Genomic DNA, 14,045 nt, shown 5'->3' with positions numbered 1-14,045 from the left:
ATATTGATAATGAATAATAGTAATGCGGGGACTTCGATGGAACAATTGATAAAGATGCCTGTATACGTGGGCTTGCTGATTAAGACCACTGCCCAGCTCTTGTCGCACCCAATGGAGCTAGTTCGTGTGAATATCCAGGCGAACGTAATCCACCACAGTCGACTAAGCATAAACCATATGTTCCGGCTGATGGCCCGCCATGGATTACCTGGATTTTATTACGGCGTTGTGCCTTCTTGTCTACGTTGCACTGTTTACACCATATCAACGTACACGTTGTTCTACAATTTACGGGATAACAAGTACGTCCAAATGATGCAGCCGTATAACACTAGCACGATTCTGGGAATAGCTGGATTTTGGGGCGGCATATTGGCAACACCCTTCGCAAAACTGGCGGTCATTCGGCAGGCGGATATTACGCGCGGATCCTACGAGAGGCGCAAGTAAGTATTTTACCAAATAAACATACAATGGCAATTGCCGGTTTTGAAACCAGAAAATACCTATATGTCTATCTTTCTAGCTATCGCAATTTCTGGAGAGGACTCACATGTATGTACGGAAAGGGAGGATTTATATATCTATTCACCGGTTGGAAGATAAACTCGTTTAGTAGCGCATCCGTGGCCATACTGTATACTCCCATTAGTGATCAGGTCCATACTATGATATCATGGTTTCACAAACTCGACGAGCCGTGGATTAGTGATCTAATAACTATGGCACTGACGGGCAGTATTATCACAGTCATTATGACTCCAGTGGATGCGTTGGCTACGCTAACTTTAAACGAATCGTCACACTATGGTCGCACATCCTATTCATACCTGTGCCAAAAAATTATCCGAAAACATGGCTACAAAGGCTTCTTTTTTGGATGGAAACCGGCACTTATGGCTCTTATACCACACACAGTTTTGGCAACATTTGTATATCGTTTCATACTAGATCGGTACATAACATAAAGACCCCCATATTTATTCAGAAATCTTGCAATGTATAACTGACAGAGCCTCCCTAAATTCTGGTAAATGTGCGGGCATTGTTTGGGTTGTCCCATTTTCCAGTTGAAAGCTAAAGACTTCGGTGAACCGCGAAACGAGCTGTGAAGAAAATAAGACTGTCAGACATAACCAGAAATATGTAGATATGGTCACAATAGCTCACCTTTAGAACTGGTGGCGCCTTTTCGTGTGCCACCAAACATTCCATTAGGATAGCCACAAATTTCCCGTAAAACTCCGGCAGGTGATGGTGCAAAGCCTGCAGTGGTATTGGCATGATGCAAACCAAATAGCATCTCAGCATTTGCTCCAGCAGCGCAGTGCATACCTCGACACCTTGGAGCAGCTTATCCGACTCCAGGACGAGCATTTGCAGGATGGCCTTGGCCCACCGATAGCTGGTGCTTACATTTAGAGCAAGGCATTGGTCCCGACAAGCCGCCAACATATCTGGTTCGCTTATATCCACGGCCAGAGCAGATTCCACATCGCTGCGATTGATGGTGAAGTAGTACCCCAGTCGGATGATGAACTGCAGCAGGCAGATGGAAATTTTTGGGCTAGAGGCCATTGTCACGTTCTGAATGAGGCGGTTCAACATGTCGTCGCATTGGTTCCACTGAAGTTGAAATAAGATTTATGTAGAGTGACTACAGAGAGTTTTAAGATACCCACCGTAAAAGCATCTAGATCTACAAAGTGATCCAGACACAAATACAGGCAGTTCCAAACAGAGTCGATGGCTTCAATGGATTCCATGTTATAGGCATCCTTGAGGGCATGGTCATAGATCACACTGTGCACATTGAGCTCCTGAATGTCCTTGGGATCCTGGGGAATGAGGTGTTTCATTGAAGGTCTTGGCGGCCAAGTGGCATAAAACATACGCTAAAGTTCAAAAGAATTGAGAAGATATTGACCCCAAGTTGCTTGTAGATAGGATCAAAGCACTCCCGCACATTAAGACCCACGGATAGTGCGAAAGCCAACATTTGGGTGGGCATTCTCGATTTCCTTCGGTAACGCAGCTGCGGGATAAGGTAAACAAACTAAACTATCTGGATATATAAATGTCTATTACTGTATACCTCTAGATATCTGCCGAAACCATGAACAGCTCCTAGTTGTTTCTTCCAGCAATCCCTGTGCAGTTTCCTTTCGTAGTATTTCAGGACTTGAACATCCGTCGACTCCCACCAATAGGAAGATAGCTTTCTGGCCAACTCGTTGGCGTTCCTCAGCAGATTATCAGAATCGTCCTTAAGTTGGTAAATTGTGGGCGAAGCTGTCAATTCGCAAATCAGGAGGAGGAGCTTGACTCTCAGCTGAAAGTTAACTAGATTGTAGCCGTGGAATTGTGTTTTTGTAAAGCACAACCTCTTCGTGTCCTGCATCGCCACTCTTCTGGAGGAATTCCTGCACCAAATCGTAGAGCTTTGGCAGATCCTGAATAAGTAGGGAATGGTAACTTTCGAATTGACACGTATCCAGCTGAATGTTGTCCAGGTCCTCCTTCAGCTCCGGCAGCATATAGAACTCCACCAGCTCACACATGTGGGCGACGAGCGCTTCGGTGGTATCATCGTATGTCATTTTGTTTTCGAAAATTCCCACAAAATGTGGGGAGCCAAAACGTAAACAGTAAAGCCGGCCAAATCCGATAACACTTGGCAACTATCGATTTAACAGAATTCTTTACATAATTTTTAACAGATGGAAACGCATTAGCAGAAATGAATTCGTTACAATCTTTATTTTCAAATAAAAGAAATTTCAGCTTTGTAACAAACACACAAAATGTTTTTTTATGTTCACAAGTATTATAAGACAAAAATATATAAAATCAATAAAAAAAATCTTTTTCATATGTATTTTGCATATTTTAATGAATTATTCATAATTTTTTCAATTTGTATTATCAATATGACATTATTTTTAAATACAAATATTTTTTAAATTGTAAGCAAGCTTGATTCGGCGGAATAGTAAGATATATCGAGCCCAATGGCCGTAAGTTCCTGGTCAATCCAATTCCGCACCAAGGCCACGTTGGCATAGCCCGATCCAATCCCGTTGCATTTGATTCCGAAAGACATAACGCCACTAAGTTGGTAGCGATCTCCAATGGGGCAGGCCAGTGGTCCGCCACCATCACCATGACACATATCGACGGATATCTGGCCTTCGGCGCATAAGGTGGATCTGCTCAGACAAAACTCAGGTCTACAATCGCTGGCGTCTTTTAGGATGCGATCCCGACACTCACTAAACCCCACAACATGAAATGGCACCCGTTTCATTATTGCGATAGATTGGCCCAAGTCTCTGAAGCCATCCTTGCCCCATCCATTGGCATAGCACTCTGATTTGCGTGGTGGATTAGCTCCGTGATCAGGTAGACATATCACATTGATATGTGCGTCCAGTTCGAACCATTGCTGGAGGATTAAAAGTGCCACGTCATTTTGAAAATTGTCCATTCTGAATGCGGGATGCTTTATAACACTTTGCACCTCTATTTCTTTCGGCTTAAGACGCTCATCAGGGGATTTAATGTTCCATTCTCCAGCACGAACCGTATAGGTTTCACCATTTTCAACCCGGTTAGCAGCAGTCAAAACCACCCGGGGATGTATAAGTGTGCCGACAAAGGAATAGTTACCAGACTTCAGGACAGCCACTGTCCAGGGAAATTCACCAAAATTGGATTCATAGTTTGTGATATCAATATTCGCATTCCACTCCAAGCCAGGAACATTGCGAATTCCACAGCCTGGCCTGGGTTTCAAAGGCTCATTTCCCAATTTATTGGAATTAAAAATTACATCCAGGTTTCTTTCCATATTTTCCTGTTCTTCAGCACGATCTAAAATTTGCGCACTCAGCTTTGAAACAGCACATAATAAGACCAATAGCTTTAGGAATCCGGTCATTGTTATCTGAAATATGAGTCATACATTTTATTAGTATCAAAAAAGATTAATATTTTAATGAGAACAATTCTTAATATATTCACGTGGTCTACTTCTTTTATTTTCCAATTTATATATCCTCATATATCCCTAGAAAGAATGCCTAACCAGAAAGTTTTATCCGATAACAAATTTCCATTTACCTAATTTTATAATTATGAATTATTAATTTTTGTATATACCATAATTGCTGTACCTCTAATCCAGCTTATATTTTAAATTATTTTGCTTTGATAAGAGTGGCGAACAACTGAAACTGAGCGCAGCTTAAGAAAGACTGACGGTCTCAGCTTTTGTCACAAACCTCCCTAACTTTAAAGCATATGTATGTTTATACGTGAGTTGATAAGAACAAGGTACATACAAACAGTTCTGACCATTGATAAAGAATTGTTCAAAAAACGCCACCGTCTCGTGATGATCGGTGCTAAACAAAGCGGATAGTTCAATGAGTGGGGATCGCAATCTCAAATCCTGCTCAGCGGCCGCATAATCCAACTTGTGACCCAGCAGCCAGACCATCTCCTGGGCCCACGTCGATCCAGTTCGTGGATAGGACACCATCCACACATCGTCCTGGTAAACGGGAAGCGATCGGATTGATTCGCCCAGCTCCACGTACTTCCTGGGAATGATCAACTGGTCTGGGAGCACCTCAACAAAGCAATTTTGAACCGGAAAGACGGCATTAGTGCGTCGGAGTATGTCCGCCTCAAGTTCGCGATAGATCAGCTGCATGGCTCTGTATCTCCCAACTGTTTTGACCAAAAAGCCAACGCACAATGAAGCCAAAGTCGAGCCGAGTTGCAAGTGCAAATTCGAACGAGCCAGTGAAATAAAAACTGTGAAAATGCCTCTGGTAGTTTTCACTAACACAAACTGGTTTGCTTAGGAAAAGATCTTGTAAACTAAAGCCCAGTTTCAATAAGAAGCATAAAATTAAGATCAAATTTTTAAAAACTAGAATTAATATCTAGAATTTAATAATGCGGATTAAAAAACATTAATGTTAATGCTTGGCAATTGTCTTAAGTGCATTACTTTTTCTGATTATTTGAGTTGATGCCACTTAGCTAAGTTTGACTGTAGTTGGATAGCTTTTCCTTTGCGCTTAGTTGACGTAAAAGAGATCTGGCAATCTGTAGAAAACAACTATCATTAGAAAGAGTTAGATAAAAGTTAGTTAGTTAGAATCATTAAAAATTCGAATGCTTTATATTACTTAGAAAATAAATATTAATAGTAAAAAGTGACCATTTAATGATTTTCCCAAAGGTATGTTCCAATGTTAATTGGATCAAACACAGTACCGAAAGACTATGTTCCAGTGGAATTGGCATGATGCAAACCAAATAGCATCTCAGCATTTGCTCCAGCAGCGCAGTGCATACCTCGACACCTTGGAGCAGCTTATCCGACTCCAGGACGAGCATTTGCAGGATGGCCTTGGCCCACCGATAGCTGGTGCTTACATTTAGAGCAAGGCATTGGTCCCGACAAGCCGCCAACATATCTGGTTCGCTTATATCCACGGCCAGAGCAGATTCCACATCGCTGCGATTGATGGTGAAGTAGTACCCCAGTCGGATGATGAACTGCAGCAGGCAGATGGAAATTTTTGGGCTAGAGGCCATTGTCACGTTCTGAATGAGGCGGTTCAACATGTCGTCGCATTGGTTCCACTGAAGTTGAAATAAGATTTATGTAGAGTGACTACAGAGAGTTTTAAGATACCCACCGTAAAAGCATCTAGATCTACAAAGTGATCCAGACACAAATACAGGCAGTTCCAAACAGAGTCGATGGCTTCAATGGATTCCATGTTATAGGCATCCTTGAGGGCATGGTCATAGATCACACTGTGCACATTGAGCTCCTGAATGTCCTTGGGATCCTGGGGAATGAGGTGTTTCATTGAAGGTCTTGGCGGCCAAGTGGCATAAAACATACGCTAAAGTTCAAAAGAATTGAGAAGATATTGACCCCAAGTTGCTTGTAGATAGGATCAAAGCACTCCCGCACATTAAGACCCACGGATAGTGCGAAAGCCAACATTTGGGTGGGCATTCTCGATTTCCTTCGGTAACGCAGCTGCGGGATAAGGTAAACAAACTAAACTATCTGGATATATAAATGTCTATTACTGTATACCTCTAGATATCTGCCGAAACCATGAACAGCTCCTAGTTGTTTCTTCCAGCAATCCCTGTGCAGTTTCCTTTCGTAGTATTTCAGGACTTGAACATCCGTCGACTCCCACCAATAGGAAGATAGCTTTCTGGCCAACTCGTTGGCGTTCCTCAGCAGATTATCAGAATCGTCCTTAAGTTGGTAAATTGTGGGCGAAGCTGTCAATTCGCAAATCAGGAGGAGGAGCTTGACTCTCAGCTGAAAGTTAACTAGATTGTAGCCGTGGAATTGTGTTTTTGTAAAGCACAACCTCTTCGTGTCCTGCATCGCCACTCTTCTGGAGGAATTCCTGCACCAAATCGTAGAGCTTTGGCAGATCCTGAATAAGTAGGGAATGGTAACTTTCGAATTGACACGTATCCAGCTGAATGTTGTCCAGGTCCTCCTTCAGCTCCGGCAGCATATAGAACTCCACCAGCTCACACATGTGGGCGACGAGCGCTTCGGTGGTATCATCGTATGTCATTTTGTTTTCGAAAATTCCCACAAAATGTGGGGAGCCAAAACGTAAACAGTAAAGCCGGCCAAATCCGATAACACTTGGCAACTATCGATTTAACAGAATTCTTTACATAATTTTTAACAGATGGAAACGCATTAGCAGAAATGAATTCGTTACAATCTTTTCAAATTCATTTTCAAATAAAAGAAATTTTAGCTTTGTAACAAACACACAAAATGTTTTTTTATGTTCACAAGTATTATAAGACGAAAATATATAAAATCAATAAAAAAAATCTTTTTCATATGTATTTTGCATATTTTAATGAATTATTCATAAGTTTTTCAATTTGTATTATCATTATGACATTATTTTTAAATACAAATATTTTTAATTTGTAAGCAAGCTTGATCCGGCGGAATAGTAAGATTTATCGAATCCAATGGCCGTAATTTCCTGGTCAATCCAATTCCGCACCCAAGCCACGTTGGCGGTGACCACTGTCCAATCGCTGTTGCATCTGACTAAAGAAATCAGAATGCCAGTAAGCTGATAGCGATTTTCCTGTGGATTTCCAAAGGGGCAGGCCAGTGGTCCGCCACCATCACCATGAAATACATTGAAGGCTACCTCACCTTCGGCGCATAAGATGGATTTGCTCATGCTAAATTCAGATCTACTGTTGGAATTCCGGAGGCTATCCTGACAACTGCTATAATTCACAGTATGCAATGGTATCCGTTTCATTATGCCATTAAACAGCTCCAAGTCAGCGAAGCCATCCTTGCCCCATCCATTGGCATAGCACTGTGATTTGGGTGGTGGATAAGCTTCGTGTTCAGGTAGACATATCACATTGATATAATCGTCCAGTTTGAACCATTGCTCGAGGATTAAAAGTGCCACGTCATTTTGAAAATTGTCCATTCTGAATGCGGGATGCTTTATAACTCTTTGCACCTCTATCTCCTGATGCTTTTGAGTCCAATTAGTGGATTTAATGTTCCATTCTCCAGCACGAACCGTATAGGTTTCACCATTTTCAACCCGGTGAGCAGCAGTCAAAACCACCCGGGGATGTATAAGTGTGCCGACAAAGGAATAGTTACCAGACTTCAGGACAGCCACTGTCCAGGGAAATTCCCAAATATGGGATCTATATTTTACCACACCTTCTTTATCGCAGTCCGATCCCAATTGACAATTGCGAATTCCACAGGCTCTATGTGAGCTTGAACGTAAACTTGGAGGCTTAGAAAGTGCTTCCAAGTGTATTTTGCAATTTTCCTCTACTTCAGAAGCATTCTGCTTTGAAACAGCACATAATAAGAGTAATATTTTTAGGAATCCGGTCATTGTTATCTGAAATATGAGTCACATTTTTATTGGTATAAAATAAGATTAATATTTTAATGAGAAAAAATGTCCAAATTTGTTATATACAATAATTATACTAGCTAGTAATAATATACTAGCTTATATTTTTAATTATTTTCTTTTGATAAGAGTGGCGAACAACGGAAACATTAATATACTTGAAGTTGTATTGTTCGCGAGCGCAGCTTAAGAAAGACTGACGGTCTCAGCTTTTCTCAGAAACCTCCATAACTTTAAAGAATATATGTATGTTTATACGAGAGTTGATAAGAAACAAACAGTTCTGACCATTGATAAAGAATCTACAAAACTGTCAACTAAAAATATAGCGTGTATGTAGCTTATGCGTAACCAAAAAGCTTGGTTGTCATTACTTATGGTCTCCATAAATGAGTCACATATTTTTCCAATTACAGGCCAATAACAGTGGGTTAATTAAATGCTAATACTATCAAAGAGTATTATCAGCAAGAGGTTTCTTCACTCGCAGTCAAAGGTTAGTCCAGCACCACGAATATGCTTCTCGCTCCATTCATCAAAGCGTTCCGACATCTCATTGCTCATGTGATTGCGCCAGTCCCCGATTTTGCCATTCCGAATAAACTTGGAAGATGAATCCGGAAGCACCTTCTCCAGATTCACCGCCTTGTTCGCCCGCATCTTGTCGAATGTGAGGTGATTGCATAGTTTCTGCAAACTGCTCACATCGAGGAGGTTCTCGACTCCCAGGAATCTTGCACTGCGACGAACCACACTGGGCAGATCCTTGACCATGTCCTCGTACTTGATGAACAGCACATTCTCGTCCTGACACCGTTTCCAAAAGGGCAGCACGTGCTTCCAATAGGATCCCATCGGAGTGTGTCCCTCCAGAAAGAGATCCACAAACTGCTCAAAGTCCCCATTGATGCCGTGCAGCAACTTGCAGTAGTGAAAGTACGAGACGCAGAGATCCTTGGGATTTCGAGCAGTGTACACGATCCTCGGCTGCACCGACTCAAATTGCTCGGGTAATAATTGCCAGGATAAGTGGGAGCGTGCAAAACGCGGGCGTGGCAGATTGCGAACCAGGTCCACGGTGTTTCCAAACTTTTGGCTGTCAGGCGAGGAGAAAGTAAAAGGAGGCCGCTTTTCTTGTATACCTTGGGCAAGGAAGCAAATACGATACTTACGCCACCGTCTCGTGATGATCGGTGCTAAACAAAGCGGATAGTTCAATGAGTGGGGATCGCAATCTCAAATCCTGCTCAGCGGCCGCATAATCCAACTTGTGACCCAGCAGCCAGACCATCTCCTGGGCCCACGTCGATCCAGTTCGTGGATAGGACACCATCCACACATCGTCCTGGTAAACGGGAAGCGATCGGATTGATTCGCCCAGCTCCACGTACTTCCTGGGAATGATCAACTGGTCTGGGAGCACCTCAACAAAGCAATTTTGAACCGGAAAGACGGCATTAGTGCGTCGGAGTATGTCCGCCTCAAGTTCGCGATAGATCAGCTGCATGGCTCTGTGTCTCCCAACTGTTTTGACCAAAAAGCCAACGCACAATGAAGCCAAAGTCGAGCCGAGTTGCAAGTGCAAATTCGAACGAGCCAGGTTAATGCCTCTGGGAGTTTTTACTCAAAAAACTGGTTTGCTGTAGAAAAGATGTAAACTGAATCCAGCTTCAGTAACTTTTAAGGCAAGTTATTGAATCAAAATGATCAATATTTTAAAAACAATTTCTAAATAACTAGAATTTGAAAACATGGATGTTATTGTTGATGCTAATTGATCCCACTTGAGTTGAGTGTATCCCACTTAGCTAAGTTTGACTGTAGGTGGATAGTTTTTCGCTTACGGTTCGTTGACTTGAAAGAGATCGGGCTATCTGTAGATAACAACTATCATTACAATGAGTTAGAGAATCATGAGTTAGAGAAAAATGACACAGTTTACAAGAAAAGCTTCTGTTTAGATTTAAATATATTTCAATTCGTAATACTATATACACACGAAATCTTTATCTCAATTACAGCTAAATTGTCTTAATGAGCCTTCGTCTCGTCCATTTCCTACGGATCTTGTTGTCCATTTGCAACTGGAATACTACAACTCGTTGTGGATATATTCCGTGGTCACCTTGGCCTCGCCCTCGTGGAAACCATTGCAGTCGACTGGGTATTTGGCCTGTTGACGGGCATTCGCAGAAATAGCGGTTAGAAAGCGGCGACAAACAGAAGTACACAGAGAAAACAATGTATATGATTAGAATGTTATCCAATGAAAATAAACTAACGTGACAATAGCGTAGTACTTAGAAAATTAATATTAATAGTGAAAAGTTACCACATAATAAGGTGACCAAAAGTATGCAATATACAATGTACATTGGTTCAAAAAGAGTATTATTTTTTTTTTCCTAAAGCTTTTTTGAGGCGTACGGGCGCCGATTTGGGCGTGCCGGCTGACTATAGTCTAGTTAGCTTTATCAAAAAGAGTAACGAAAGCCTACTTAACATACATACATACTTTTGGGTATCTGTATAGGTGGTTTTATATCTTCTTCTTTCTAGGTATATCCCATTTCTCACTGTGCATCACTGTGGCCGCTACTCACCTCGCAATTGTATGGCGCATTGATCACACCGAAGAGGGTCCAGAACGGCGTACCGGTTTCCGTGCTAATGAAGATTGCCGCACCCATGCTCCCGATCTTGACGATCTTCGGACTGACTCCGGCAATTAGACTGGACGCCGATGTTGGGCGATTCTGTTGGCCTTGTTGGCTCTGCTTGGGCTGATGGTGCTGCTGGTATTGGTCATGCTGCCTCTGCTTCTCCTGCTGATCGAGAGCCGCTGCATTCAGCTGGCAGAGCACATAGCGATCGCATTGCGGCGACTTGGAGATGTATCTGTAGGCGCGATGGACTTTGAGCACCGGTTCAATAACCTGTTTGCCATTTGGTCCATTGTCGGATTCGATCGGGTGCGTGAGCCATGGCATAGAGGAGAAAATAGTGGCGTAATTAATTTGATTTGCCCCAAGTTAAGTGCTTAGTACAGATGCAGCACATCCAACTAGGCCAAGTTATTCAATTATAAACACTTCATTTGAAGTCGAAATGGATATAATGGGTCTAACCACATAGTATTTTTTTTTTCAATGTGAAATCTTATCAGAACTTTGAGAACTTTAGGAATTACTCTTTGATTAGTGCTATTCCCAGATAAATATCTCCAATTACCGCCTGCGTAGCCCAGTTCCCATACCAGATCAGATCAGATCAGAGATTCTGCTTACCTCCAGGTTGAGCGTATCCGTTAGCTTGTCGCTGATCTCGGTGGCATTGAACTGCAGTAATCCGCGTGCCTGGCCGAGTTTCAGCAGTTCCTTGGCATAGCCCACGGCTGGCTTGACGTACTGCCTCGAATCGATCTTAACGTTCAGATGATGCTTGGCCACGTGGTCCAAGAGATTGGAGATGGTCTCGCCCGGACGGGTGGGATCGAAGTGGGTCTGCTTTGGGTAACCTTGAGACTTCAGCAGGCCGTTAAACATGATCTGTGCCGTCTGGAAGTATCTGTAGGAGAAACAACAGTGGAGAAGCGGACAAATTGATGAGTTTCAATGACGCAGCACCGCCGAGTGAAAGGGTCTCTAGAAAGTGGAAGTTGTTGTGCACTTTTCTTGCTGTCTAACGATGGGGCAACGCAAAACAGTAGAAGACCATTAGAAGTCTGAGAAGCCTGACCTACTTAGGAATCATGCAAAAATGTCTGAATCCAAATTGTACACAAAGAAAAATTGCCTATGCTTATGCTTTTCTTCAAGCTGCATGTCGTTTGCTTCGAATTCCCAAGTCGTTTTTCCGATATGAAATGTAATCATAGTTTTGGATGTTTGCTTAAGAAAGTAAAACCGTTGATAAAAAGTTTGGATTCCCAATGATATTTTAAGCTATTCTGAATTGGTAAGATTTGTAGATAAGAATTACTTGATCTTTCGGACATGTGTACTTGCGAGGCAATTTCCCCTGGCTAAAACTGCCAACCGGTTTTGGCCCGCTTTATTTACTTATTTGTTTGTTTTAACGATGCCGTTGACTTCTGTATCTTCTGCATATCAACTGTAACTGTATCAGAGCCTGGACTTGGCACTTGGGCCTGTTGACCAGTTGGATTAGCAGGCACGTTCTAAAGAACCAGCACCGAAAAAAGTGGGTCAAAAGGTAGCCGCATCGAACATGCTCGATGGCCAAACGGGTTGTCGCTAACGGGAAATGGTTAGCACAGGCTTAGCAAGCAGCTGTTCGGATTCTCAATCAGAATCGGAATCACGATCGGAATAGACATTTGGACTGGAAGATGGTCTTCAACGGGGGCCAAGAATGGCAGCCAGGTGCTAAATGCATTTGCCACCGTTGCAGAGCAAAACGTGATCCACAATTAACACGCTTTGCCCATCTGAGCCATTGAGCCACGTTGACCGGCTGAGACTTACCTGAGATACACCTCCGGATTGGCCAGGTAGCTGGCCCAGTCGGCCAGGTAGAGTGTGGCCGACTTGATCCAGCGGCGACGGAAGGATTGGTTGTTCAAGGACTCGAACAGCTTGTCGTAGTCCAGCTTGCCATCCGCACCCTTGAAGCCCTGCAGGTGGAGAAGAGTAGAGTAATTAGCATTACAAATTGAAATTTTACAGATTATTTTACTAGCGTAACATATCAGAACTTCTATCTAAATGTAAGCTAGGAATATAAACGACTAATGAGACAATTTTAAATTGTTTTTTGTTCTTTTCCGCTAATTGTTTCTATATCAATTTAAATGTATATATTTCGATTATTTCCGCTCAATTTACTACATATATGTGTAGTCTAAGCAGTTTGTTCATAAGGCCTTAAATATGTTGAATCTTTTTCTAAGCCTCACGGCAGGTAATACAATGATCTTCAAATATATGAACAGCTTCAAAATTCTAAGAAGATAACATCAACTATATCTAGTTAAGTGTGTTTGAGAGATCCACCTTCATGATCTTGTTAACTCCGGATTTCTCGTACAACGCATCAGCCAGCTCCGAGTTGGAGAAGTGATCCCACAGCACGTGAATGTGCTCCAGGAATGGGGGCAACACCCAGGCGTGGCTCTTGTGCTTCTCCTGGGTGCTCTGGCCCTCGGGACCGGCGAAGGAGCTAACCGCCTGCATGACCAGTGGCAGAAGGTTCATCAGTCCGTTCTCCGATTCTGGTTCCTCGCCGGCGGAACGTTTCTGCTGGTGATGATGTGAGCCCTTATCGTTGCCCTGGGTGTTCATGAAGGCAGATGCCACTTGCAGAATGGTATCCAGACCAATGCCAGACTCAGAGCCACCAGCGCCATGGCTGCGCTTTTGCTCTGGCGTGGTTTCCTCATCATCGCTCTGGGTGAACATCTCCAGGACATTGCCAATGATGGAGGGATCGAAGCCACCGCCCTGACCACCCTGACTCTTGGACAGAAGGGTGCCCAGGCCCGAGAGAATCTGCATGGCTCCACCAGCACCGCCGCCTCCTGCTCCGCCACCAGATTTGCCACTGGCCTGCATGACGGTGCCAATTAGGGAGGCCACACCCGCCAAGCCAGCACCACCTCCACCATTGTTGCCACCGTTCTGGTTGGACAGCGCCTCCTGGAAGAACATGGAGGCCATGTCCAGCAGCGGATTGGACTCATCCTCGCTGGCCAGAGAAGGAGCCAGCGGTTGGAGGCACAGCAAGCAGGCCAAGAGCAGAGCTCGTCTCACGTACAACATTATACTTCAGGAACTTTCACAATCACACACTTGAGATACTTTGGGGCCAATTAAGCGACGCAGCCACAGAACGCGGAAGACGCTCCACTGAGCACACGAATTATATATACTATATATATCTGGTTAGATATTGCCAAGATCGGAGAACGGAGATCGGAGATCGGAGATCGCAGCGTAGAGCAGCCAGCACAGCCGAAAACTTTCTTTCTTCTGCGGCTATGCGCCAGTTTGTAACACTTCTTAAGCCAACGATTCTGGGGGCCTTCGAACATGTTCG

The 14,045-nt window shown here is 43.3% G+C and overlaps 7 protein-coding genes across 11 annotated transcripts; 1 reads left to right on the top strand and 6 right to left on the bottom strand.

Moving 5' to 3' along the window:
* Position 1: 1 nt before the first annotated feature.
* LOC6552500 (mitochondrial glycine transporter B) lies at positions 2 to 991 on the top strand. Its single transcript, XM_001980819.3, has 2 exons — positions 2 to 446; positions 527 to 991. The coding sequence occupies exons 1-2, from the start codon at positions 10 to 12 to the stop codon at positions 966 to 968; spliced, it is 879 nt and encodes a 292-aa protein (XP_001980855.2). The 5' UTR covers positions 2 to 9; the 3' UTR covers positions 969 to 991.
* On the bottom strand, positions 936 to 2,714 carry LOC6552501. The gene is made up of 6 exons (XM_001980820.3): positions 2,385 to 2,714; positions 2,096 to 2,332; positions 1,895 to 2,035; positions 1,683 to 1,838; positions 1,171 to 1,626; positions 936 to 1,106 (listed from the first exon to the last, which is right to left on the bottom strand). Exons 1-6 carry the CDS (start codon positions 2,598 to 2,600, stop codon positions 981 to 983), a joined length of 1,332 nt encoding a protein of 443 aa, XP_001980856.2. The 5' UTR covers positions 2,601 to 2,714; the 3' UTR covers positions 936 to 980.
* Positions 2,715 to 2,959: 245 nt separating this feature from the next.
* LOC26526367 (phenoloxidase-activating factor 2) lies at positions 2,960 to 4,373 on the bottom strand. The gene is made up of 2 exons (XM_026975914.1): positions 4,344 to 4,373; positions 2,960 to 3,946 (listed from the first exon to the last, which is right to left on the bottom strand). The coding sequence occupies exon 2, from the start codon at positions 3,938 to 3,940 to the stop codon at positions 2,960 to 2,962; it is 981 nt and encodes a 326-aa protein (XP_026831715.1). The 5' UTR covers positions 3,941 to 3,946; positions 4,344 to 4,373.
* Positions 4,374 to 4,979: 606 nt separating this feature from the next.
* LOC6552502 lies at positions 4,980 to 6,749 on the bottom strand. Of its 5 annotated transcripts, none has more exons than XM_026978721.1 (6): positions 6,420 to 6,748; positions 6,131 to 6,367; positions 5,930 to 6,070; positions 5,718 to 5,873; positions 5,452 to 5,661; positions 4,980 to 5,131 (listed from the first exon to the last, which is right to left on the bottom strand). In XM_026978721.1, exons 1-6 carry the CDS (start codon positions 6,633 to 6,635, stop codon positions 5,030 to 5,032), a joined length of 1,062 nt encoding a protein of 353 aa, XP_026834522.1. In that variant the 5' UTR covers positions 6,636 to 6,748; the 3' UTR covers positions 4,980 to 5,029. The 5 variants fall into 5 exon arrangements, with proteins under 5 accessions (XP_026834522.1, XP_015009671.1, XP_026834519.1 ...); XM_015154185.2 differs by having other exon boundaries at positions 4,985 to 5,118; positions 5,290 to 5,661; positions 6,420 to 6,749; XM_026978718.1 differs by having other exon boundaries at positions 4,988 to 5,118; positions 5,371 to 5,661.
* Positions 6,750 to 7,001: 252 nt separating this feature from the next.
* Positions 7,002 to 8,187, bottom strand: LOC6552413 (phenoloxidase-activating factor 2). Its single transcript, XM_015154183.2, has 2 exons — positions 8,147 to 8,187; positions 7,002 to 7,973 (listed from the first exon to the last, which is right to left on the bottom strand). The coding sequence occupies exon 2, from the start codon at positions 7,965 to 7,967 to the stop codon at positions 7,002 to 7,004; it is 966 nt and encodes a 321-aa protein (XP_015009669.1). The 5' UTR covers positions 7,968 to 7,973; positions 8,147 to 8,187.
* Positions 7,992 to 9,563, bottom strand: LOC6552414 (estrogen sulfotransferase Ste2). Its single transcript, XM_001980823.3, has 2 exons — positions 9,161 to 9,563; positions 7,992 to 9,084 (listed from the first exon to the last, which is right to left on the bottom strand). Exons 1-2 carry the CDS (start codon positions 9,493 to 9,495, stop codon positions 8,469 to 8,471), a joined length of 951 nt encoding a protein of 316 aa, XP_001980859.1. The 5' UTR covers positions 9,496 to 9,563; the 3' UTR covers positions 7,992 to 8,468.
* Positions 9,564 to 9,939: 376 nt separating this feature from the next.
* LOC6552415 lies at positions 9,940 to 14,010 on the bottom strand. Its single transcript, XM_001980824.3, has 5 exons — positions 13,004 to 14,010; positions 12,476 to 12,624; positions 11,276 to 11,555; positions 10,592 to 10,924; positions 9,940 to 10,161 (listed from the first exon to the last, which is right to left on the bottom strand). Exons 1-5 carry the CDS (start codon positions 13,766 to 13,768, stop codon positions 10,081 to 10,083), a joined length of 1,608 nt encoding a protein of 535 aa, XP_001980860.1. The 5' UTR covers positions 13,769 to 14,010; the 3' UTR covers positions 9,940 to 10,080.
* Between the last annotated feature and the right edge of the window lie 35 nt (positions 14,011 to 14,045).

This window comes from Drosophila erecta, unplaced genomic scaffold, assembly GCF_003286155.1.
Source record: "Drosophila erecta strain 14021-0224.00,06,07 unplaced genomic scaffold, DereRS2 tig00000000-arrow-pilon, whole genome shotgun sequence".
Classification (NCBI taxonomy): Eukaryota; Metazoa; Arthropoda; class Insecta; order Diptera; family Drosophilidae; genus Drosophila; species Drosophila erecta.
Note: the sequence above shows the minus strand (reverse complement) of the source record. Positions and strands in the feature narration are given on the sequence as shown.

What these genes read in the sequence shown, in the direction of transcription:
- LOC6552500 (XM_001980819.3), top strand. Translation starts at nt 10, where the DNA reads ATGAATAATAGTAATGCGGGGACTTCGATGGAACAATTGATAAAGATG. An exon ending in GGATCCTACGAGAGGCGCAA is followed by an intron (nt 447 to 526) that starts GTAAGTATTTTA and finishes CTATCTTTCTAG; the next exon opens with CTATCGCAATTTCTGGAGAG.
- LOC6552501 (XM_001980820.3), bottom strand. Translation starts at nt 2,600, where the DNA reads ATGACATACGATGATACCACCGAAGCGCTCGTCGCCCACATGTGTGAG. An exon ending in GCGATGCAGGACACGAAGAG is followed by an intron (nt 2,333 to 2,384) that starts GTTGTGCTTTAC and finishes GTTAACTTTCAG; the next exon opens with CTGAGAGTCAAGCTCCTCCT. An exon ending in GTTTCGGCAGATATCTAGAG is followed by an intron (nt 2,036 to 2,095) that starts GTATACAGTAAT and finishes CTTATCCCGCAG; the next exon opens with CTGCGTTACCGAAGGAAATC.
- LOC26526367 (XM_026975914.1), bottom strand. Translation starts at nt 3,940, where the DNA reads ATGACCGGATTCCTAAAGCTATTGGTCTTATTATGTGCTGTTTCAAAG.
- LOC6552502 (XM_026978713.1), bottom strand. Translation starts at nt 6,635, where the DNA reads ATGACATACGATGATACCACCGAAGCGCTCGTCGCCCACATGTGTGAG. An exon ending in GTTTCGGCAGATATCTAGAG is followed by an intron (nt 6,071 to 6,130) that starts GTATACAGTAAT and finishes CTTATCCCGCAG; the next exon opens with CTGCGTTACCGAAGGAAATC. An exon ending in TAGATCTAGATGCTTTTACG is followed by an intron (nt 5,662 to 5,717) that starts GTGGGTATCTTA and finishes TTTCAACTTCAG; the next exon opens with TGGAACCAATGCGACGACAT.
- LOC6552413 (XM_015154183.2), bottom strand. Translation starts at nt 7,967, where the DNA reads ATGACCGGATTCCTAAAAATATTACTCTTATTATGTGCTGTTTCAAAG.
- LOC6552414 (XM_001980823.3), bottom strand. Translation starts at nt 9,495, where the DNA reads ATGCAGCTGATCTATCGCGAACTTGAGGCGGACATACTCCGACGCACT. An exon ending in GATCATCACGAGACGGTGGC is followed by an intron (nt 9,085 to 9,160) that starts GTAAGTATCGTA and finishes CTCGCCTGACAG; the next exon opens with CCAAAAGTTTGGAAACACCG.
- LOC6552415 (XM_001980824.3), bottom strand. Translation starts at nt 13,768, where the DNA reads ATGTTGTACGTGAGACGAGCTCTGCTCTTGGCCTGCTTGCTGTGCCTC. An exon ending in AATCCGGAGGTGTATCTCAG is followed by an intron (nt 11,556 to 12,475) that starts GTAAGTCTCAGC and finishes TTTCTCCTACAG; the next exon opens with ATACTTCCAGACGGCACAGA. An exon ending in ATGCGCCATACAATTGCGAG is followed by an intron (nt 10,162 to 10,591) that starts GTGAGTAGCGGC and finishes GCCCGTCAACAG; the next exon opens with GCCAAATACCCAGTCGACTG.